This window comes from Marmota marmota, unplaced genomic scaffold, assembly GCF_001458135.2.
Source record: "Marmota marmota marmota unplaced genomic scaffold, marMar, whole genome shotgun sequence".
NCBI classification, from domain to species: domain Eukaryota; kingdom Metazoa; phylum Chordata; class Mammalia; order Rodentia; family Sciuridae; genus Marmota; species Marmota marmota.
This window is the reverse complement of record NW_026000019.1, coordinates 29,676,421-29,700,210: the sequence shown is the minus strand read 5'-3', so window position 1 is coordinate 29,700,210 and position 23,790 is coordinate 29,676,421. Positions and strand designations below refer to the sequence as shown.

Genomic DNA, 23,790 nt, shown 5'->3' with positions numbered 1-23,790 from the left:
GTTTCCTTGTATAAAAGATGTGGTTGTTCCTTCTCAGTGGCAAAACAGAATAAGTCTACATTAGGTCAAACTCTTGGGTTCCTTTTGAGTTGATGGTATTCTTGTTTTAATTTGAAATGTATCACTGGGATTCATTCATAATATTTTTCTACTATAAGGAGGTTACACAGAGAAACAGGAGAGTTGATAAAGGGACAATACACACCTGAATAAGGAGCTTTTCCTCTCTTCCCCCATTCTGTTAAGAACTACTAGATGTTCTGCCAAAGAGAAGGGGTGAGGGGCAGCTGGCTATAAAAAATTAGAATCTAGATTTTATTTATATATATATATATATCTCCATCCTTAGGGGAGAGTCAATACCTTTTTCCCAAATCTTGTTACCTCATCTATAAATGGAGATCACCATCCATCTGTTGAGCCCCAAGAATTGTAATTCCATGAAGACAACTGCTCATGAGGATATCCAGGACCTGGAAACCCTGCCTACCTTGTAATCTTCATCATCTGCCAACTTTTTCTTCTTGTTAATCCAGTTTTTTAGATCATCTGAGTCCTGATATAGTTGCTGCAGAAGATATGAATCCAGCAGCATTTTACGACGAGTGGCAGCCTTTTCTCGTAGGGCGTCCCGCCGGCGCAACAACTGCAAAAACCATGAGTAAACTTAATGTCTGCAAAACCAAATATGGATGCCTGAGATTCACCGCCCACCCTGGCTACCAGGACCCAACTTTCCCCATCCCAGTGCGCAGGCAGTTAGAAGTTTTGTGCCCTTGGACTTACCCCATCACGGATAGCAGCAATGTTCTCCGAATCATAATGGTCATTGTCAATCAATTTGTTTGCAGTATTGTCTAAGGTCTGGAAAAAAAATACAGTGATTTTTCTCTTCAGAGATCACTGAGCATGCAGTCAGTTTGAGTCACTGTATACAAATGAAACATAGCAACGTGGGAAGACAACAAGTTTGAGAGTCAGAAGATCTAGGTCCTAGTTCTTATTTCTGTTATAAATTGTATTTCAAAATACACTTAATCATGTCAATTAGCTTCTCTGTGCCACATTTTTTATTATAATTATACAGAATTTTATTACACAGAATAGTGGTATTTGTTGTTACATATTCATACACGTACATCACAATATTTTTTTCAGTCCAGGCTACAGCGAATGAATGAATGCAGATGTCACTAAAAGGTAAATATTTGATCTATTCAAATAGAACAAGTGGCTATTTATATAAAGCCATGTCCAGTGGCCAGTATCTATATATCTCTCTCTTTCTGAGTCTTCATCCCCCCAACTCCATTCATTAACCTATAATATATATTTCCAGCTATATAGGGGAGGGGAGTCAGAAATTGTAAGAGTGAATTTTTACCCATATTCATTCGTATCCCCCAAATTGCTATATTTTAAATGGATTAATGGATTAGAATAGGAAAATAATATGAAGCAAATGATAATACTATAAAAATAAATTATTACATATTGTTAGCTTTTGAGAATCAACAGATAAGCATATGGATTAATCAGGGACCATATTAATCACCAAATGGATTAGGCAAGGAAATAGGGGGAGGGAGGAAGATAGGGAAAGGGGAAGTACTGGGGACTGATCAGAGCACATTACAGCCCAGGCTTATGTAACTATGTCAAAATGAACCCCAACATTATGCATAACTATAATGCACTAACATTTTTAATTGAAAACAAAAATTTAAATAAAATAAATAAAAAGCAATCCATTCATTTAAAAAAGGGAAGACTTAGAATTTGACTGTCATTTTTGATGCTGGTGGTAGCAACAGTGTGTGTGTGTGTGTGTGTGTGTGTGTGTGTGAGAGAGAGAGAGAGAGAGAGAGAGAGAGAGAGAGAGAGACAGAGAGAGATTATATATTGCTTATATATTGATGAGTTTTCTGAAACGTTATTACCAATGGTTCACCAAATATCTCAATAATAGTATTAGATGAGAAACACAAAGACGAAAACACAGTAGAAAGGATAAATATACCATAAAGGAAAAGAACAGATATTACTTAGATATCTAGATATTACAAAAGAAAATTATAGTAAAATATTACTAGAATGGAGAAACAAAAACAAATTCAAATGTTTAAGTGATAATTTTATATTAAATATGGACCCAATAGTTTTTATTTATGCTGCAGAAAAAAAATAAGAGCCATCATTCACTTCATCAGAAGAAATAATTTCCTACCATCTTAAAAATCTTTCTAAATATGTTTTGCAGGGAAGAAATGTGTTAGAAAAAAATGTGTGATTATTTTTCTGGATTTTTTTCCTTTTATCTAAAGAAAAATTATTTTTCTGGATTTTTTTTCCTTTTATCTAAAGAAAAATCCTGAATAAGTTTTAGTTTTCAAACTACATAAAAAAAATTACGTTTATAAAATTTAATCAAGGAGTTTTAAAGACATGAGTAAATATTGCTAAAATAAAACAAGGGGTGGCAACTTTTTTTTCTTTACTTTTTGCTAATTGTACATAACAGTGGAATTTATACGTGCACAAAAATAACAATATATATGATACTATCAGGTTTTTTTTCCTCAATACCTTCCCTTCCTCTCCCTACTTCTCTTCTTATCTTTCCTCTGTTCTACTGATCTCCATTCTATTTTCATGAGAGTCCCTCCCCTCAACTCTTTTCCCCCTTTTCCTCCCCAGCTTCCAGATGAGAGAAGTCATATGACCTTTGACTTTCTAAGTTTGGCTTATATCGCTTAACATGATGCTCTCAACTTAGGGATGGAAATTTATGAAGAATCGTCCTCATGCTGTGCCTGAGTGTTACAGGAGTGATTCCACCAGGGACACCTGTTGGATAAAGTGTTGTATACCATCAGGAAGCCAATGCATCAGTCAGGGCCCATTTCTTACTGTGATCTTCTCTTCTTGGGCAGTAAAGGCTTCCTCAAAGTCATCGTGCTTCTGCAGAAGGGCATTTACACTGCCCAAAGAGTTTCCCAGCTCTTCATTTTTCAGGAATTCCTGTAGAAGTCAGAAAGAAACATCCCAGATGTCCTCACTGGTGAAAAATATTCCTTTTTGCTTATCTCTGAGATAAACAATAAGGAAGAAAGCAAAGGGAGTTGGAGTGCAAGGTGGGATTTAGTGCAAATCAGGAGGGTATGTAGGAATTAACCTCAAATAGCAGGAGCTGTCAACATCCTTCCTGATGATTTCAATTTTCAATAGAGGATAGACAGACCCTCTATCACTGGGTCTATCCACATGGAATTCACTCCACCTAGATGATGATCTAGGCATCATCTCAATTGAAGAAAACTATCTCCAAAGGACCACTTACCTTTTCCAAGAAATCTTATCTGATTAACATTGCTTGACTCGTTACAATTTTTTCTACCAGACCCCTTAACAATTTGACATTCCTTATATTCAGTTGTGCTCAAGCCTGTGTGCTGTCTTTAAATATTTTTCTATGCATTTGCCCATGAGAGGATTGTAGGGGTCATATAGAGGGGGGCTTCTATTTACTTTTTGTCATGGGTCACCCTTCAGTTCCCCAGTACAAGTTCGAGCCCAAAGTAGTGGTTGTGAGATGTTGATCACAGCCATGGTGGTAAATGAAGGGTGCAAGAAGTGGTTTAAGATTGACTGGAACCTTCCAGTTACCTCTTGTCTGTTCATCCAACTGTCCACTTGCTCACGGTCCCGGCAGAAGAGATGAAAGTCCAGGCATTGCTGGTATTGTTGTTGACGCTTGGACCACAGCTCCCGCAGGGCAATCCAGTTGTTTTTAAGTGTTGTCATCTTTGGGAAGGAGAAGATAATGTATCAGAAGAACATTTAATTAATTTATTTTATCTTATATTTACTACGAAGCTTATAAATGCAAACCCTTTTGAATGTTACAGAAATGAATAGAAAATGGGATTAGATTAGATTCCAACGTCTAAGCAAATAGTTGTGGTATAGAGAAACTGGGATAAATGCCACAAAAGAGATTAAATATACTGTATATGTAAAGAAGGAAGAAAAGATTAATTCAGATTGGATTAATTAGGGAGTAAATGTAGGAGAAAGTCTGAGAAGTATTGTACAAAATGGAGATTTAAATAACAGAACAGAGGGGTAGTATTAGGATTGTAGGAGGCCATAACACTGGGAACCTAATACTAATAATTAGGTTATAGAATGTGCTGTAGAAGACAATGTAATAGGTAGATTAATCGCTAGATCGTTCATGAAGTTGAATTTCACAAAGCACTTAAAATGTCAGACTGAGGAGTTGGCCTTTTACACTGAAAAAGAAATAAGAACAATCCAAGAAAGAAGAAAAGAACACATTTTCAAACACAGAAAAAAATAGTCTTTGTTTCTGACCAACCATCTGCCCAAGAAATTCTAGTTTATTATAGTTGCTGCTATAAACCTCATCAAAAAAGCAGCACACATTTTCAGAATCTCAGGATAATGGCTAGGTTTTCATGGATTTAGGGTTCTGCCAAAGAATAAAATCCATATTATAATTTTACCACAGAGTTCTGGGGAAATTGAAAATGTGTTTATCTCAACCTTACCCATCACGCAGAGCTGGAGACTGGAGTCTAGTAGGATAAAGAGAGGCATGCAAATCTTATTGTGACTATCACCCTGAGGACTGTTTGGATCTGTGACTGGATCAAAATCTCTGGGTGAGGGGGTTAAGATAATTCCCTGTGTTCTGGAATGTTAGAATGCTGGCAAATCTGATTTCCTCGGACTTCTGTGTTGAAAATTTTGAGGTATACAGGATGTAGGAAAATCAGCATAATTTTTAGATTATAAAAAGAAAAGAGGAAAAGATTCAGATAGCAGCCATATGGCAGACACCAAGCTAGGCACTACAGGGGACCTGAACTTTAAGAAGGTACAGACCTCATTGAATTTACAATCTAGATATGAGGAGGAGGATGTGATAAAGTGAAGCGTATAGAAGAGTCTAAAGAGTATGAAGTTTTAAGTTAGGGAGAAGTCAGGGAGTGAATGAAATAGACTCAAAGGTAAGCAACCACTCATCATGTTGTCAGGTGACACAGTTTAGGGAAAGCATACGCAAAAGGGGGCAGTGGGAACCTCAGATCCTTATTAGTAATTTCACAAAGCCTGTTAAACTGGGTTACCTTTTCCTGAATTTCATCAGAGGCTTCATGGTTGCCATCCAAGAGCTCCCAACCAGTCATTTCAGCATTTTCAAATCGGTCATCATAAGAATCAATCTCGTGCTGTGGCCACACAAAGCAAACAAACAAACAAACAAAAAACAAGAATGTCTCAAACACAGCGGAAAACCTCCCGACATTCTTGGTGATGATCCAAACTCCTCCTTCCTCCTTTGACTGGGTAGAACTTTCCTGTCTACCTTATGCTGCAGATGCCTGTCCAGCAGGGCTTCCCCAGCAGCCACATCTGCGGGCAGCTCATCGGCGTTGATCAGAGCAGTCTTCTCCTTCATCCAGCCTGAGAGCTCATCGTAGTCAGATAAGAACCGCTGGTACCTGTGGAAAAGGTGAGGTAACAGAGAGGAAGGAGAAAAACGAAAGTGAGAGGACTTTGAACAGAGTTAGGGTCAGACTGAGTTCAGATGGGTGAGATGTTCCTCAACCTCATCCTTCCCTTCCCTCTCCCTGATGGACTTCCTGTGGTTTGCAGTCAGCACTCCTTTAGTGCTGTAAACTCCTTCACAGCAAGCTCAATATTCCTAGGTGTCATGGGGATGCAATGCACAGTCATTAAATCTCTACCACCACGAGGTCACAGAACCCTAGCAGTACTTGAATAAAATGCAATATAGCCAATATATAAATAGATGTCATCTAAATAACAGAAAGCACCATGTGGGAGAGGGGCCAGGATTGAGATGGGATTCATTGTATTTTAGCTGACATTTAACACTATTAATAAAAAACAAAAACTTCAGGGTAGGTAGTAGGGAATAAATTTTATTGTTATATTGTGTGCATATGTGAACACATTAACAACGAATCCCACTATTGTGTATGATTACACTGTACCAATAAAAATAATTCAAAAAACTGAAACAATGGTTACCCATTCAAAAATTTTTGATTTGGAGTCATATCAATAAGATAAGTACTATCTTCTGGTAATTTAACTACTAACCATAAAAATTAACAAAATTACTAAAACAGTGCCTGGTGACCGTGTTTTTGTTAGCTTTTAACCTGTAGTTCAGGAAATGATTTGGGAGTTATTTCTATGCTCTTTAGCTTGGAAATTTATTCCAATTCTGCAGCAGGAGCCAGGATTTTGGAATGTCATATCATCTGCCTTTCCAGCTCTATGGGCCACTTTACAATACCTTGCGATGATACACGCAGGTGAAGTCCAGGGTGCAGGTTGGTGGAGGTGTTATGCTGAGTATCACATCACAAATTAAAACTTTATTTGCCCCCACTAAATAGACAGGAGAGCTGAGACCCTCACTATTTTCTTCTTTGGACATTACACTTGACACCTGCGGAGGTAAACAGAGCAATAGGAAAGAGGAAATATCTCACCCATAAGAAGCCTGCAGTTTTGCATATCTGGCAGTAGCCAAGTCACGGATGTGCTGCCAGTTGGAGACCAGATCCTCCTTCATCTGCTGGATCTCAGGTTTATCCGAAGGATGGGAAACCATCAGCTTGTCTGCTTTGGCACATAACTCCTTTACCTTTGGAATGAAAAAGAAACCTCGTAGGAGATCAAGCATTCTGACTCCTGGCGTAGTGTCATGGCACAAGTATAACTGATCATATGAGTAATAATAATTTAAAAGTATATTTATGTTGATATATGTGAATTGGGGTATTAAGAGATTATAGAAGAGGGTGGAGTGGATCTCGGCTGCAACACTCAACCCATCCACAGCCTAGAAAGGAAGCAGCTGAGCAGAGAGCCTCCGCAGGAGCTCAAAGTCAGGCCCATGACTTCCTACTCCCACCCCTGTGATGGGCAAAACCACTGTAAACTGAACCAATCATGGTGGAGGGTTCTGTGTCCCAGATGACCCCCAGAGAACCTGCACCTGCAGGCCCCACACTTGCAGACAACCTCCAAGTGCTTAGGTAGCATCCTTCCAAAGAAGTTCTAGTGAAAAGAAGTGGGCACCCACAATTCACAACTGCAGACAGTAGGAGCTCAGATATAGGCCGGCCAACTGACTTTCTATCCCAGTCACAAGAACAGTGCTCTGGCGATCTGCATTGGCCATGGTGGGGACTTCTGTACCACACTCCACCCACAGACAGCCTGCGGTTATAGGATCCATACTTGCAGATACTCACAATTTTCTATGCCATTTTAAAGAAGGCTGGCATAAATGAAGACATCAAAATGAAAACTAAAGGAATGGATAACCTTTGCAATAAATTAATTTCCAGAAATTTTCCAAGCCTCAGGAATGAGGGAAATTTAATACAAGAGGCATTTAGAACCCCAAGTAGGTAAGATCAAAAAAGATCCTCTCCAAAACAGATTATAATTAAAATGCCTAACAAGCAAAATAGGGATAGGATCTTAAAAGTCAAAAGAAAAGAACAGCAGGTCACATTTAGAGGTAAGCCAAAAAGAGTTTTCTCAACCTGGATCCTAAAATCCAAGAAGACATGGAATAATATATAATAAGCTCTGACTAAAAGCAGTTGCCAACCAAAATTAATATACCCAGTGAAACCATTCTTCAGAATTGAAGTTGAAATAAAAACCTTCCATGATAAGCAGAAACTAGAAGAATTCATAACTACTAAGCCTACACTACAACACATACTCAATATTTCATGCAGAAGAAATGACAAATAAAAATCAAAGCCAACATAGGGATGAATATTACTAATAATAATAATGAATTAAAGAAAAATCAAGTCTGAATTAACCATTAGAAAAAAATCAAAATGGCAAGAAATAAATCATATCTCTTAATAAAACTGAATGTAAATGATCTAAACTGTTCCATTGTTGGCAGCAGGTCCACCCTGGCCCCTGGAGCCCTACCTCCACTAGTTTGTTCTGCATGCCAGTGTGGCCAGCTCACAAGGCCATGGCGAACTTGCGGTTTTTCTGTTCCTGCTTGTCCATCTGAGACATATGTGTCCCACGGGAATGCCTTGACCTTTTCTGGTCTGATGGACTTATTGTTAAGGGAGGTTTCGGTACCTGACAATAATAGATGTTGAAACTAAATTTCTCCCCCCTCCCTCCTGCTTTTGGGTAGTTTTCCACTTCTGCTGCTTGGGGTATAAAAAAGGTGTGTTAGCAATAAAGATTATTGACTCCTGGATGAAGAACCTTGGTGTCCTGTGTGTCTTTTAACCTCGCCGTCCCTCGCCGGACTCGGCTCCCTTGGCCGGACGCGGCATTCCATCAAAATACATAAAGGAGCAGAATTGCTTTAAAAGCAAGACTCAGCCACATTTTCCTTATAAGAGACTCACCTAATAGGCAAAAGACATCCATAGGTTGAAGATGAGAGAATGGAAATAGATATACCATGCAAATGAAGACCAAAAGCAAGCAGAAAGGCTACTCCCAGATCAAAGTAGACTACAAGCCCAAATTAATGTTTCATCCATTGGCAGTTGAATTCATTTTGTTCTTGGCCGCACATGAAATTTTCTCTAAATAGATCTTATTTTAGAGCAAAACACATTACTTAGAAATTACAAAAATGGAAATAATTCCTTGCATCCTATCAGATCATAATGGAAATTAGAAATCAGAAAGATAAAAAAAAAGAAAGTATTTTAACACCTGGAAATAAAATAAGGCACCTTTAAATGAGGAGTAAATCAGGAAAGAAATTTAAAAGTTCTTAAAATGAGAACAGTGATACAACAATCAAAATTTCTGGGACAATAGGAAGGTAGTTGTAAGAAGAAAGTTTATAGCATTAAGTCCCTACTTTAAAAAGAAAAAAAGAAAGATCCCAAATAAATAATTGATAATGTTATGCCTCAAGACCCTAGAAAAAGACCTAAAAAGTGCCAAAAATCAATCAAAGACAGGAAATGATGAAGATCAGAGCTGAAATTAATGAAATTGAGAATGAAACAGTAAAATAATTGATGCAACAAATAATCAGTTCTTTGAAATGATAAGAAAGATTGATTAAAAAAAAGAGAGAGAGAGTCACTTCTGAATTCCAGAGTATCTTTAGAAATTATTTTGAATTTTTATGTTCTAATACACTGGAAAAATCTAGAGAATATTGACAAATTTCTAAGACACATATGATCCACCCAAATTGAACCATGTAGATATAGAAAACTGAACAAAACAATGTCAATCAATGAAATTGAGGCAGCAAGTTTTCTGCATTTATTCCTTTATATTGTCTCCCTAAATTTTACTGTGGGAGTCACAAAAACACTTCTGCCCACAAGGCAAAGAAAATCCCAGTAATACTATACCAGTTTGATCACAATTCCTGAAGAACAGATTACTATGTCAAAAATGTAGATACAGGTGACTTTCCACATGTTACCATTAATTCTTTCATCATACTCAAACATAATCAGGTATTTTGTATGGTTTGGCATTTTTTTACCGTTATTCATCAAATCCTAGGATTTAATTATTTACTATTATTTTTAAAAAGAACAAAAACAAGAAAACAAATGAGAGAGAATGAAAGAAGTTGCATGGTGGATATTTGTAAAAACTGATCACAGGGACAGGGCTACAATGAAAGAACAGCAGTGTGAATCTTTCTGTGGGTTGATTGCTCTGTGGACACTCAGTAGTAATTGGCTTAAGTTGTGGCTAACATTATAAGGGGAGGAAATAAAGGACAAGAAACATTCAAGGAGGTAGGCTTCCTCCAAGTTCTAGGATGCATGTGTCTAGTCTTCTAGACATAGGAACTGGGGCTTTTCAGCTTACAGAAGGAAACCTAAAGGTAGATTTACCTGAAGAGTCTCAGTGTTCATCATAGAATGAAAAGAAGAAAATGCTTCCCTGATATACTGAGTGAAGGACAGAAAGAAGCAGGATTCAAGTGCAACAGAAGAAAATGTGGACCTAGCCATAGGGTAGTTTACTGAGAGAGATTAGACAAACATCCTCAAAGATACCATTTTATTTTTATATTCTGAAATATATAACAGAAGACAACAGAATATAAATCATACACATATATTTAAATAAAAATAATTTGAATAAAATTAAAGACTATTCAGTATCCCATGAACTGGGATAAGCAGGAATTAGAATGAAGAAATATATATCAAATGCCACATAATTTCTCCTTTGTTGAAAATAGTGGATTTAGGGTGTCCTTTGGAGGCATGGAGTTAGGCAAGAGGTCTATCAAATACATTTTCTAATTGCAGGGGTCAGCCATTCCTTCATCAGTGTCTTACCTTGTCCTCCATGACAGCAAGGTTTCTCTCAAGTCCCTTATGATTGTGAAACAGGGCCTCAGAACTAACAAGATCTTTGCCATAGTCCTCAGAGGTGACCAGAGGCTCCTTCTCCTTGATCCACTGCATGGCTTCAGTCATATCCCTACGAGACATTAACATGAGCTCCAACAAAACAAGATGGCAGGCATTGCAAGACAAAGAGAGCAACAGAGCATGGAGCATGCACCAGCCTCATCCTCCCAGGTAGCAATTACCTACTGTCCTGCATACTAGCAGAAAGTAATTTAAAAGATTTTTTTCTGGTTATTTGTTTCCATTGAGATGTTAAGAAACTATGCCTCCTGATGATTGAGCATCCAGAGATGCTTCCCATATCTGAATCAGCTATTCATGAGAACTTTCCTTCTTCCCAAATCCACCTTCCTCCCCCATCTAATTCTTAATCACTTTTCTGCAGAGCTTCCATCACTAATATGCAAGGACTGTTATTTCCATGGTTATTGTTTTGGTCTCCCCCCCACTACAGCATTGGCTATAGACTGGATCACAGTCTCCTTAATTCTTTTGCTATCTGAAAGGCAAGCATATGATGCGCTTTGGTTTGAGCCATTGATCACTAATTGCTAAGAGGAGTAGACAGAGGCCAAATGGCATGCCGCTATTTAATAGTCTTCTGTAAGGCAGTGACCAGATCCACACCTTTTGAATCTCTGGAGGTCTGCAGCACTGTACAGGTTTTCACGTCGCCGGAGAGCCAGATCACAGAGACGCTGCCAGGCAGCGTTCACTTCATCCTGCTTTGTCTTTATCAAAGGCAGCTGAGGATGGCTCTCCTGTGGAAGGCAATCAGCTCTGGAGTTATGCAAAGATGAAGTCACATCAAATGTCATTTAAACACATTTTTTTTTTTCATACCGTTTGTACTTTGTCAGAAGTAGAGAATGACCGACCACCACAAGTAGACACTGAACTTCACCAGAGCCCTGCTCCCTGGCTCTAACCTGATTCCCATAACCAAAACATACAAAACCAACCTGCCAGACTTTGTATCCTTTGCTTACAGTGCTGGACTAGACTGCTAACGCAGACTGCCCAATCATCATGTTATTTTCAGAGCTCCACAATTTTGATGCCTGCCCAATCCCCTGTAAACTAGAAACCAAGGAGAAGAAAAGAAAATCCCGGTTGTGAAGTATGACAATTTTCCAAAATCCTAGGACTTAGGTTCTTAACTGTTTTGTGGTCATGACTCAATTTTGATGACTTCTTATATGCCCAAGTCCTCAACTCCTCCTGTCCCCATTTCTTTCCCATTCCATTCCCATTCCCAACTTTCTTCATACATAGTTTCTTCATCCTCCTTCTAAAGTGCATGGTCCTATCTGCTCTATTGTATAGACCCACGCCAAGGTGCAGAAGATCCACTCTAATTGTATTGGATTCATCTTTTCTGTGGTAGACTGGAAAAAAAAAACGGGGATCATGCTGTTTTGTCACTTCTCCCTCTAAGAGACAGAGTTTGTTTCCTCACGCCTTGGCTTAGGGTCAACCTTTAACCTGCTTACCAACAGAATATGATACAAGTAATTTTCTATGAGTTCCAGCAGCTAGGTCTCAAGAAACCATTTGTTCTCTTGGGACACTGGCATATAAAGAAGAGTGGCCTCCTGAAGAATGAGAGACCACATTGGGAAAATCTTCCTGGCCAGAGCCTAAACACAGGGTGGAAGCCATCTTGGGTCCTTCACCACTGAGTGGGGCCACCAAATAACTTCAATCACACGAGAGGACCAGGTGAGATCAGGAGAATGGCCCAGTCCACCTTCTCAATTATCCGGCCAATGGACTCATGAACAAAAGACACGTTTGTTGTTTTAGATTTTGTGTTGGTTTTTTAAGAAGTAATAGACAAATGGGAGACTTGTACGACAAGAGAAAAAAAATGGTAGAGAGGTAAAATGTAGAGTATTGGCCATGTGGCCTGGAAAAAAATTAGGAAACATTGGCTGGTTTTCCTTCTTCAGAACCCATTCTTCTGAATTCTTGTTAATAAAGAGCTATGAACATTCCTACTATGGGTTGTGATCATCCTGAAACTGGAAGTGGATAAGCACAATATAGCCAACTATTAAGAGATTATATGTGTGTATGTGTAATGTGTGTGTGTGTGTGTATTAGATGAAATCCTGGCTTTCCTCTCTCTATCCTGGAAAGAGAAAGAAGAAAACTGGGAAGACTGATTCTATGCAGACACACACACATTTTTTTTGCATATACTAAGGTCACTTATTCCCACACTGACCCTTTGCTTACTCAGAGACTACAAATTTATTTCAGTCATTTCTTTATAAATGATGGTAAAACTAACTCTGTTCTCCTTTTCACCCCCTAAAACTCATGTGCAATGATATAGTATGTTGTGTATAAGCACATGTGTCTGTGTATGTATGCGTGGGTGGGTGTATAAGCACACATAAATTTTGTATTCCCTGCTAATTTATTCTTGCTTCTTTTCATGAACAAAGACTGCTCTTTAAATATGTGTAATTAATGTACTGCATAATACAGCAGTAAATTCACTGCTCCTTATAGACTTAATTCCTCTACACACAGAGACACACATAAACACATACTCACACATATACATTTCCATGAACTGGCCAGGGGTAGATGGATTCAAAGGGGAGAGGAAAGCACTCAGGTCATGTTACTACAGGAATATGCCACCCTCTGTTTTCTCACAATGCTTGATTGCCCTCCTATCCTACCTATTTGTGGCCAGAAATTCTTGGAGGCCAGAATCCTTTCCCTGAAAGGACTCTCCCTCCCATCTTACCGCAGCACACTCGTCGGCATACTGGTTCACTCTATCCACTCTCTCCTGTCGAGCTTCCAGTTCTTTCTGGAACTCTTCAAACTTCTTATGCAAAACTTCTGTTCTCTCCCAGTCCTCACCCAGCTCCGCGGATGTCACTATAGCCTCCTGTAGATACAGAAAAGTTTACTGACTCACTAATAAACATTTAGGAGTTTCCTGCAGGTGAAAAGACTAAAACCTCTGCATTCTGAGATGCACGTATTTAGGGAACCTGGGAAAACAGCCCCCAACCCCAGGAAAAGCCAGAAACCAGAGTATGCTTCTTGAATGGCCAAGGGGACAGGGGGTCTCTAAAAGAAATCTTCAATAAAATCAGGTACACTGTTGGCCAAAGCCTCTGGAAGTACCCTGTTATGTTTTTGGAAGGTGAGGAGGAGTCAATTCATTCTAATTCTACTCCAACACCCTTTTGTAAATACTAAATATTTTACAACACAATTTGTGCTAGGTACACATTTGTGTATATATTCAATCTTAAATATGAGATCATTCCCTAAGCATTTAGAAAAATAAAACCCATGGATATAGGAACTGAGAGGAGATTAGAGAAAGAGCTGGAAATACTCTCAGCCAAGCACCAGAGTATAAATAAAAACCTAGAAGTTAAAGATCACAGGAGGTAGAACAGGGATAAGCCCAGATCGTATTTCAAGTGGTATTCTTCATGTAAGTCTTGTCTTCTCCATATTTGGATCCATAGGTTTAAGCTTATGCCCTACAATGGCAATCTCCAAAATATCTCTCAATCTTTGACAGAATCCCCTGACCTCCCATGGAATGAATGCCAAGAACAAACACTCTGACTTCTTTGTGAGCAGTCTGCAGGGAGTTGCTATGAAGTTCCTGAGACAGAGGGAAGGGAGGTTCTGTATGCATTCTGTCCTTTACCTTGTCTCCAATCCATTCCAAGATATCTTCACACTCCTGTAAGTATTGTTGGAACTTCAGGATCTGCAACAGCCGGTTGCCTTTCTCTTGCATCAACTCCATCAGCAGTTCCCACAGGTGGGAGAGTTCTTCCAGATGGACCTTTGTGGGACAGAGGCAGAATCATTTAGGCACAGAGGATTTGGAGCAGGTACTGACTCAGAGACTTGTGCAGAAAAAAGAGCTGAATTAATGATTCCTCTTCCTATTCATTCATGCATTAATTGGTCAACAAATATCTAAAGAAAGAAATAGGATACATATGAAAACAGCTCTTAAATTAAACCAAATATAATCTTGCATGGGAGAAATTTTTGCAAAAATGCCTTGGGGTTTTAAGGTGGAATAATGACAATAAAATGAATAGGAAGACAGATGCATGGTACAGTGCTTATTTGAACTGAACCTTAAGGAACAGAAAGATTTTTGACAGGTAGATGATAGGTAGAAAATGTTCTAAGAATAGCAAATAACTGTGGTAATGCTAGAGAAGAAACAGCATGGACCGTTTGACAGAAAGTAGAAAAGCTACAATTTTGCTGAGTTACTGGAAATCAGTAGCACCAAAACAGTAAGAGTAGTTGACGGCTGTATAATTTGAGACCATATAGAGTGTTTTGATTGCCACTTTAGCTCAGAACATCATGTAACACATTTCTTGTACAACTGAAGTTGCCATCTTTGTCATACCTTCAAGAATTATATTTTTTCAGCTCCTATGTTGCTCAAAGTAGCATGTGGACTGCATTTCTCTAATAGCCCTAATGATTTTGACAGTTGGTAGATATTTTTATCATTTCTCTAATTAATGTAGAATATTAGTTACCGAATGATACAAAATTGTTTCTATTTTACATAAATTTTGAAATTTTCATTGTGAGTTCTTTCTAATAAGACTCTTTTCTGATTGAAGTCTATATTCCCTTATCATATTTTATTGATAGTAAAATAGACTAGATTTATTTTTTCTTTTTGTATTAGGACTGAACCAGTGTAGTGCTTTACCCTTGAACCACATCCCTGGTCCTTTCTATTGAGACAGGATCTCTCTAAGTTGCTGAGGCTGGCCTCAAACTTGTGATCCCCTTGCCTCAGTCTTTCAAATCACCGGGATTCCAGGCATAGAATTTTTAGGCCACATCCAAAAGACAATCCCCAATATGAAAACATGTAATATAAATTTTTTGACAACTTAAAAGTATGTAAACAGTAAAACTTTCACTAATAAAATAAAAGATCATAAATGGCTATATTAATGCAAATATCTAGAGTGCACAGGTTAAGTTAGAAAATGTTATCTTTAGTTCTAGGAATATTTTCTGAAGATGGAACTTTAGGGGTTTTGTAGTAAAAGTAAAGGAGAGTTTAAAATGTATAATATTAGTCATAAGGCATGGGGTGTGAAAAGAAAGAACTTTCACAGACAAAGAGGAAAGATTTCAAAGTAGATTCAAAGGGGAGACCATCACTTGTTCAAAGAGTTTAGGAGCCAAGGAGACTGAAGTTGAGGAAAACATAGAAAAGTCATTGGGAAAAGCTATTAGTTATCTGAGAAACGTGGAACAGGTTGAAATGGTCTTGATCTTGAACCAATAATCCTACAGTGGCATAAAGAGGAATGTAGTACCATTTGATGACATCTACCAATCACAGTTCTCTTCCTACTCCAAGGAACACAAGGACATCCCATCACTTCTTCTCCCTCAATCTCAATAGAACACCAGAGGCAGATGCCCTTATTCTTAGCCAGCTACATCAAGGTTTATATCTGGTATAATCAGTTAAAACCCTAATAACATATTTAACAATGAGACTTCTCCATGAGACCCCTACCGTACATTTACCTTGGTGTCCTCATGGGCAAAGTGATCTTCAGTAAATCGGAGTTTTCTGGTTTCTTCCAGTTCAGGAAGGACTCTGGATTTTGCTTGCACTTCTGTTACAACAGATTGGTGCTTCTCATATTTCCCCTGAAGTTTGGAAATCAGAGTTAGTTTATAGATAATGAATCATTGTCTCCCTGGCCATAAAGTGAACTTCATTCTTCTCCTCTTACTTTCAGACAGAATTACTTGCTCCTTATCCTGGATTCAATGACAAGCCGTGGCCATAGTTGCAATTGTCCTATTCTAGAAGAAATAGTCACTTTGGGTAGAGGCCCTAAACATAGGTTTTCAAAGGGTCCCAGGGTCCACATCTCTCTACAATCTCTCCATGGAGAGGGTCAGTCCTTTTCTGTCCTCACTGACTTTGGGGAATCTTTAGCAAATTCCTATTATTTTAAAGGCTTCATAGAGTCCTATGAGAATTAAAAGAGGTGACACATCTCCTTCAAAGAAAGCTAGGAATAGCTAAGTTCCACTGAGAGGAAAGCAGAATGAAGAAAAGGCCAGTCATAAAAATGGATTTTTAAACATGCATCCTGGACTGTTCTTGCTGTCATGTGTGAACTGATCCATTTAACACACATGTTTTGATTTTTTTCCAGGTACTCCCTGTCCTGTCAACATGTGAATTACCCTCCTCTGATCAAGATGATGGCACGTATTATAATACCACATCAATAGATAGGTGTGGAAGTCTCCACCTAATATCTCCTCCTGGGACTTTTGATTTGAAATAAACAAGAGCCATAAGTAGCAGTTTGGAGAAAAACTAAGAAACACCATGATTCTGAAGAGAATGGAAAGCAAATGCTTTAGAAGCATTTACAATTTCTTATCATGATTCTGTCCTTAATGTCACAAAATATTGAAATCCCATGGTACATCAGAGATTCCTTGAGCTCTTTTGTCCAATGCTATCATTGAATGAGTTATTCAAATGCTATCTTGAATGAGTTTCCTTTGTAAATAAGATCCTGAAGGTTAAGAAGTTAAAAACGTATGTCCTTTAGAGACTTAATTATGGTCCTTAACAGGTAATCTAATCTTTCTATTACATCAATTCCCTACTATTAACCAGCTAGACACTTAAATCACAAGAATGTGAGTTCTGAGCATAGAAACATTTCTACTTTAAACAACTGACAGACTGCCATTTTTTGTTGTTTGATTTTTCTTTTCTCAGCCTCATCTCTCCAAATTTATAATGGGAAATGCATCTTTAGGTTTTTCCTTTAATTCAATTTTTGAACTTCCCATTCCACTGGCTTACTTAATCTGGTTTTGTCTCTAAATGGAACCAGATTGCACTCATACCTGCATCTCAACAATCATAGAATGAAAGACCTATTTCCCTCCATAGGGAGCCTAGGGTCTGCTGTGGGGGAAATCTGTGGAGCTGAAGTACCTGTATGTTCGTGGGATCTTCATAACTTTTTTCCTCTGCAATCTTGAGTTTCTCCTTGATCCACTTCTCCAGGTCATCTGCATCTCGCCTGAAAACCTGGTAGTAGTAGGACTCTTCGAGTTTCTGGCCCCTCTCAGCAACCCGTTCCTTGAACCTCTCATACCGATTCAGCACCTCTTGACGTCTCTGCTGGATTTCTTCTGCTGTCTCTAAAACCTTTGGCCCACTGCTCTCCAACATCTGTAAGTTAAAAAGCCCCTACATGATTAGACTATTGCAATGTATGCTATGAACCTGAAAAATTATTATGCATCAATTCAAATTTAAAATAAATAAATAAAAATGTTTTTATCTGTTGCTAGTTTTTATTTCTTTAGCATGCTGTCCTTCTTATATATCCCAAGGCTTTTATTTACTCACGCTGGATCTATGTTTAGATATCTTTAAGCTTATAAATGCTTATTGTTTGAAGCACTGCAGTTTATTTATATAATTTTTAACCACAGAACCCTTTTCATCCAAAACACTCTCTCAATTTTTCCCATAAATGTGTACCAAGATTTCTTTTTCCATAGATAGAATGAAAGTGAGCTAAAGTGAGCAAGTCCAATGAGCAAAATCATGGAATTTCAGACGGAGAGAAAAGAAATGAAATTTTATGGCCTCTAAGAGCAAAAAAAGTCACTCACTGGCAAGTGCTGAGCATTCTAAACTTAATTGATTAAATCTTTAGAAATTATTTGCAATTAGCTTAATGAATTATATACAATACTGGAATTTTTTTTTGTTTCTTCATACTTGAAAATGTAGGTCAAGTGTTATTTATTCTTTTTCTTTGCTTTATTCAAAAACATTCAAAGTTTAACTTCAACCTGTCTTTTACCCACTTATCATAAATTTCTAATTATTAGTATTTCAGTAATTGTTTTTTTGGAATGTAAAATCTTGTACAAACAACATAAAATAACCCTCTCCTTTAAAGGGATCCAACCTATGTGACAATATTCAGCAAAATTTCCATAGGGTCCACTTTCACTCATGTTGACATAAATACTGTTCCCTAGCTTACCTTAATCAGAACATTCTACGTAGGCTTTAAATTTCATTCTCTCATTAGTCTTTCTAAATATAATTGCTTCTTTGCAGATCACAATTACTATTGCAGCTATAAAATTGCATGGAGACTCAAATCTTCATTATTTTTTTCATGTTACCTGTTTTTTCTCTATGTGAATTGACATAACAAGTTGTTGCTATATGGGCATAAGTCCTAGGTTATTATTTAAAGTGAAACATTCAAAGAAAGGAGAGAGAGTAAGAACAATTCTTAATGACCCTGTTAAAGATAGTATAGAAAATTCAAAGCAGACAGATTTCTTAATAATATTAGTGACAAATTGCGCTGAGAATTGAATTCTGTACTCACGGTTTCCATTGGAGAGTGTTCCATTTTTCCTGAAGATCTAGAACTTGGCAAGATAAAATGTTTGAAAGAGAAAGAGAGAAAGAATTCACATGGAACTGTCTACTCTCATTCAAATAGGGATGTCAGAAACGTTACAAATGTGGCCAAAAAAAAAAAAATGTGGCCAGCAGAGACAATCAACATTATCTTCAGGAGACATAACCAGCTGAGGCAGCTGCTAACTTTCACAGATACAATGTAGTGACTCATCAGTTTGGGGAGTCTATGGTACTCAGTGTCTCAATAGGACTTAAAAGGGAAAAAAGTTCAAGCAAAAATTCCAGATGAAAAAGTAGGAAGACAGTCATAGACATAAGACAAAAGGCTGTATTGGGGTTGTGTTTTGTTTCTTTGACTAGTTTTAAGTTTGATAATGTCTGAGAATCATGGATCAGGAAGGGATTCAGGATTGCTCATTCTTGACTCTGTAGGGCAGAACTAAGAGCTCAAGTCATACACACAGGTTCTTGTTCTGATGCATTTCTACAACTCAACAACTTCATCAGGCATTTTGCAGCCTTTAAGTCAACAGATTATCTTGACTTTTTCTGGAAGTTCATTTTTGAAAATAGGGAGACGGTTTTCTCTGTGACCTCATAGATTGGGTTTTTGAAATTGATCATTTAAATAGAAGGAAAAACAGGTGAGCGTATACATGTGTTCATTTTGCATTTAATGAAACAACAATTAGGATCCTACATTTGACAAACTGTGCCTCACAGAACATTTGAAAACAGGACTGACTTCTAATATAGGAGATAAAAGCCACATTATTTTACATATTGCTTTTAATGAAAAGTAAAGGGGAAATTTATTTATTTATTATTTATTAAAGGGGGAATTAATTAATTTATTCTAAGTAGGCATATATGACAGCAGAATGCATTCTGATTCATTATACACAGTTGCAGCACAACCTTTCATTTCTCTGACTGTACACAATGTAGCATCGTACACCATATGTGCATCATACCTGCACCTAAGGTAATGATGTCCATCTCATTCCACCATCTTTCCTGCCCGCCATGGCTCCTTCCTTCCCCTCCCTTTCTTTTGCTTAATCACAGTTCCTCACTTTTTCCCACCCCTCCCCCATTATGGATCAGCATCCACTTATCAGATAAAACATTCAGCCTTTTGTTCTTTGGGATTGGCTTACTTCACTTAGCATGCGTGATATTCTCCATGGAGGAAGAAGCTCTTTTCAAAGGCATAGTTCTTTTAGTCTACCTTACTAAAGTGGAACAAATAAGCAATTTAAAAAAAAAAAAAAGAACGCAAGATGGCTTTAAAATCTCCTTACAAAGTAGTGGAACCTTCCAAGCCAAACTTCATTCCATTTGCTTTTGTTGCTTAAGTTTTTGTTCTCACATCCCAAAAATCACTGCCAAGACCAACGGCATGAAGTTTTTCCACGTGTTTTCTTCTAGCAGTTTTGTCGTTTAAGAGCTTATGTTTAGGTCTACAGTCCAATTTGAGCTGATTTGGGGGCTATCGTGCAAGATAAGTACCCTTTTGTATGTGAACATGTGATTTTTCCCAACACCATATGTTGAAGACACGATTTTATTTTTATTTCATGATGGTCAGTCCTATTAACTGGGCCATCCTGTATCTTTGGCCAAAAGGTTATTATTATATGTTTGGCACTTTTAGTGAGATGAAAGAAACAGGGGAAAGAAACCAGAAATGCTGATATACGAAGAGAAGTTTAACTGAAAATAAAGGAAAGCAGAAAGTAGTCATGAATTTGATTTCTTATGTGAATATTCATAAGCCAAATGACAACAGAATGAGACTTGACATTCCAGAGACTGCTTTATCATATAAAAGTGGGAATGATAAAACCTGCTTTACAGAATCTTCCGAAAATTAGAAACTAATGTAAATGAATCACACCGATATACATGGTAGATATGCAATGGATGTTTGTTCTTATCTCTTGGATAAATGTAATTTCCTCTCCTCACGCCAACTCCAGACTGAGGTTCCCTAGAACATGAGAAACAATACTTTTGTTAAACTTTTTTCCCACCTTTAGTGTCAAATATGATTTGAATGGAATAAAATCATATTATCCTCCTAGAAGAAAACATGGGGGAAGACTCCATGAAGTTGGCCTTGGCAATAATATCATGGATATGGGAAAATAAAATCATAAGCCATCAAGGCAAAAGAAGACAAGTGGGACTAGATCTAACTGAAAACTTCTGCAAAGGAATCCACCAGCAAATTAAAGGGCAACCTGCAAGATAAAGAGGAAAATGATCCTATCTATTAGATAAAAGGTTTAACTATCCAAAACATATAAGGAGTCCTTCAGCTCAATGGCAAACACAACAATAATAAAAACAAAACAAAACAAACAAACATAAAAACAGGTCTGGGGATGGAGCTCAGAATGCTTGTCTAGGAAGCACTGGGTCCTGGGTTTAATCTACAGCACTGAGCCAGGGACTTGAATAGACATTTCTCCAAAGAGATACAAATGGCCAAGAGATACATGAAAGGTGTTCAGTATCACTAACTATTGGGGAAATGTAAATGAAAACCACAATGAAGATCACCTCATACTTGTTAGTATGGCTATTGTCAGAGAGAGAGAGAGAGAGAGAGAGAGAGAGAAAGAGAAGTTTTGCCAAAGATGTGGAGAAATTGGAATCTTTTTTTACACTGTTGGTGGAAATACAAATTGGTGCAGCCAGTATTAAAGTTGCTAAAAATAAAAATCTAACTACCTTATGATACAGCAATTCCATTTCTGGGTATATATCCAAAATAATAGAAATCTTTAAGAGATATCTGCACTCCAGTATATATTGCAACACTATGTACAACAGATACAATATGAAAATAACCAAAATGTCCATGATAGATTAAAAAATGTGGCCTATAAAGACACTGCAAGGCAAGCATGATGTACATGCCTGTAATATCAGTGACTCAGGAAGCTAAGGAAGGAGGATTGCAAGTTTGAGGACAGCCTCCACAACTGAGTGAGACTCTGTCTCAAACCTCCACAAGACACTAATTTAGAAAACAAAAAAACTAAATAGCAGAAATATTAATAGAGGGAGGAAGGGAGGAAAAGGGGAAGTACTGGGAACTGAATTATAACAAATTATATTCCATGCTTTTATAATTATGTCAAAATTAATTCTACTGTCATTTAAAACTAGAGAGAAACAATAAAAAAAATAAAGATCTCAGTGTTAGCATGCCTGAGGACTGTGTTTATTCCCCCAGCATTGCAAAACATAAGTACATACATATAGACATGCAGTGGAATATTTTCTTTAAAAAAAAGAAGGAAATTCTGTCATGTAGGACAATATGGATGAAACATGAGGAACTTATACTAATCACAGAAGGATAAATGATACAACTTATGAAAGTATATAAAATAGTTTAAGTAATAGAAGCAGAGAGTAGAATGGTTATTGTCAGGGGTTAGTAGAAGAGAAGATAAAGAGTTGCTAGTCAATGGATATAAAGTTTCATATATGCAAACTAGCTGAAGATCTGCTATCCAACCTTGTAAGGGCCTTTATGCAATATCATGTTAATATTTATTGAATAAAAGCCCTTACAAGGTTTTGTACACTTAGAGTACAGTATTGTACACTTAATTTTTTTTTAATGGGTAGATTTCACATTGTTTTGGCTAAAAATTTTTAGATATGGATAAGAACCACAGTCCTTAGAAAAAAAGTAGCAATGTTGAAATCCACACAAAACATTCAGGGAATAAGTTTGATTTATGAAAGCAGATGAGTTCTTCAGGCTTCAGTCATTATAGCCCAGAGAGATTCATTGTAAAAGTTGCTGATGGCTCTTTGGCTGTTACTCTGGCTACTGTTGACTTTAAATTCAATCTACCCTGTATTTCTATTCTCTTGAATATGATATAGATTCTGCAGTCTCTAAACATTGTTTACTATTATTATTAATACAGTATCAAGACATGTCCTTGGGATGGATGGGGCACAGGATGAGAAAATCTTATGTCTTAGTGGTTTAACACTTAGACCACTGACCTTCTCCTTGTACTCATATCACTTTCCAAGAATGCTCATTAGTCCATATAACCCAAATCACGGCATGGTACTGGCATAAAAACAGATATATAGACCACTGATACAGAAGAGAAGACTCAGAGACAAATCCACACATCTGCAATCATCTGATACTATCAAGAATATCAAGAATGAGCCTATAGAGTAGGAGAAAATCTTTGCTACCAACACTTCTGACAGAGGATTGGTATCTAGAACATGTAAAGAACTCAAAACACTTTACACTAAAAAAATCAACCCAATTAATATGTGAGGAAACAGACATTTCTCAAAAGAAGAAATACAGATGGCCAACATCTTACTATCAAAAACTATATTTATATGAAAAAATGTTTAATTTCACTAGCAATTAGGGAAGCACAAATCAGAACTACACTGAGATTTCATCTCACATTAGTCAAAATGGCAGTCCTCAAGAATACAAATAATAATGAGTGATGGAGAGGGTGTGGAGAAACAGGAACATTTTTACATTGTTTGTGGCACTGTAATTAGTACAACGACTGTGGAGATCAACATGGAGTTTCCTCAAAAGACTAGACCCTGAACCACCCTAAGACCCAGCTTTACCACTTCCCAGTATCTAAAGTCATCGTAGTACAATGATACTTGCATACCCATATTTAGAGCACCACAGTTCACAAGAGCCAAACCATGGAACAGATCAGGTATCCATCAATGGATGAATGGGAAAAGAAAACATGGTATGCATACACCATGGAGTTTAATTCAGCCATAAAGAAAAAAATGAAGTTA

At 37.4% G+C, this 23,790-nt stretch overlaps 1 protein-coding gene across 1 annotated transcript in view; it reads right to left on the bottom strand.

Moving 5' to 3' along the window:
• Positions 1 to 19,124, bottom strand: part of Spta1 (spectrin alpha, erythrocytic 1) — a 72,922-nt gene extending 53,798 nt beyond the window's left edge. The window contains exons 1-14 of the mRNA XM_015492038.2: positions 18,920 to 19,124; positions 17,494 to 17,733; positions 16,047 to 16,172; positions 14,164 to 14,304; positions 13,234 to 13,380; positions 11,097 to 11,230; positions 10,395 to 10,539; positions 6,555 to 6,709; positions 5,396 to 5,531; positions 5,157 to 5,258; positions 3,667 to 3,804; positions 2,911 to 3,021; positions 787 to 864; positions 491 to 646 (exon numbers count right to left, since the gene is read on the bottom strand). Of these exons, the coding sequence (XP_015347524.1) occupies positions 491 to 646; positions 787 to 864; positions 2,911 to 3,021; positions 3,667 to 3,804; positions 5,157 to 5,258; positions 5,396 to 5,531; positions 6,555 to 6,709; positions 10,395 to 10,539; positions 11,097 to 11,230; positions 13,234 to 13,380; positions 14,164 to 14,304; positions 16,047 to 16,172; positions 17,494 to 17,733; positions 18,920 to 18,943 (1,833 nt within the window). The 5' untranslated portion in view covers positions 18,944 to 19,124. The remainder of the gene's footprint in view (positions 1 to 490; positions 647 to 786; positions 865 to 2,910; positions 3,022 to 3,666; positions 3,805 to 5,156; positions 5,259 to 5,395; positions 5,532 to 6,554; positions 6,710 to 10,394; positions 10,540 to 11,096; positions 11,231 to 13,233; positions 13,381 to 14,163; positions 14,305 to 16,046; positions 16,173 to 17,493; positions 17,734 to 18,919) is intronic.
• Between the last annotated feature and the right edge of the window lie 4,666 nt (positions 19,125 to 23,790).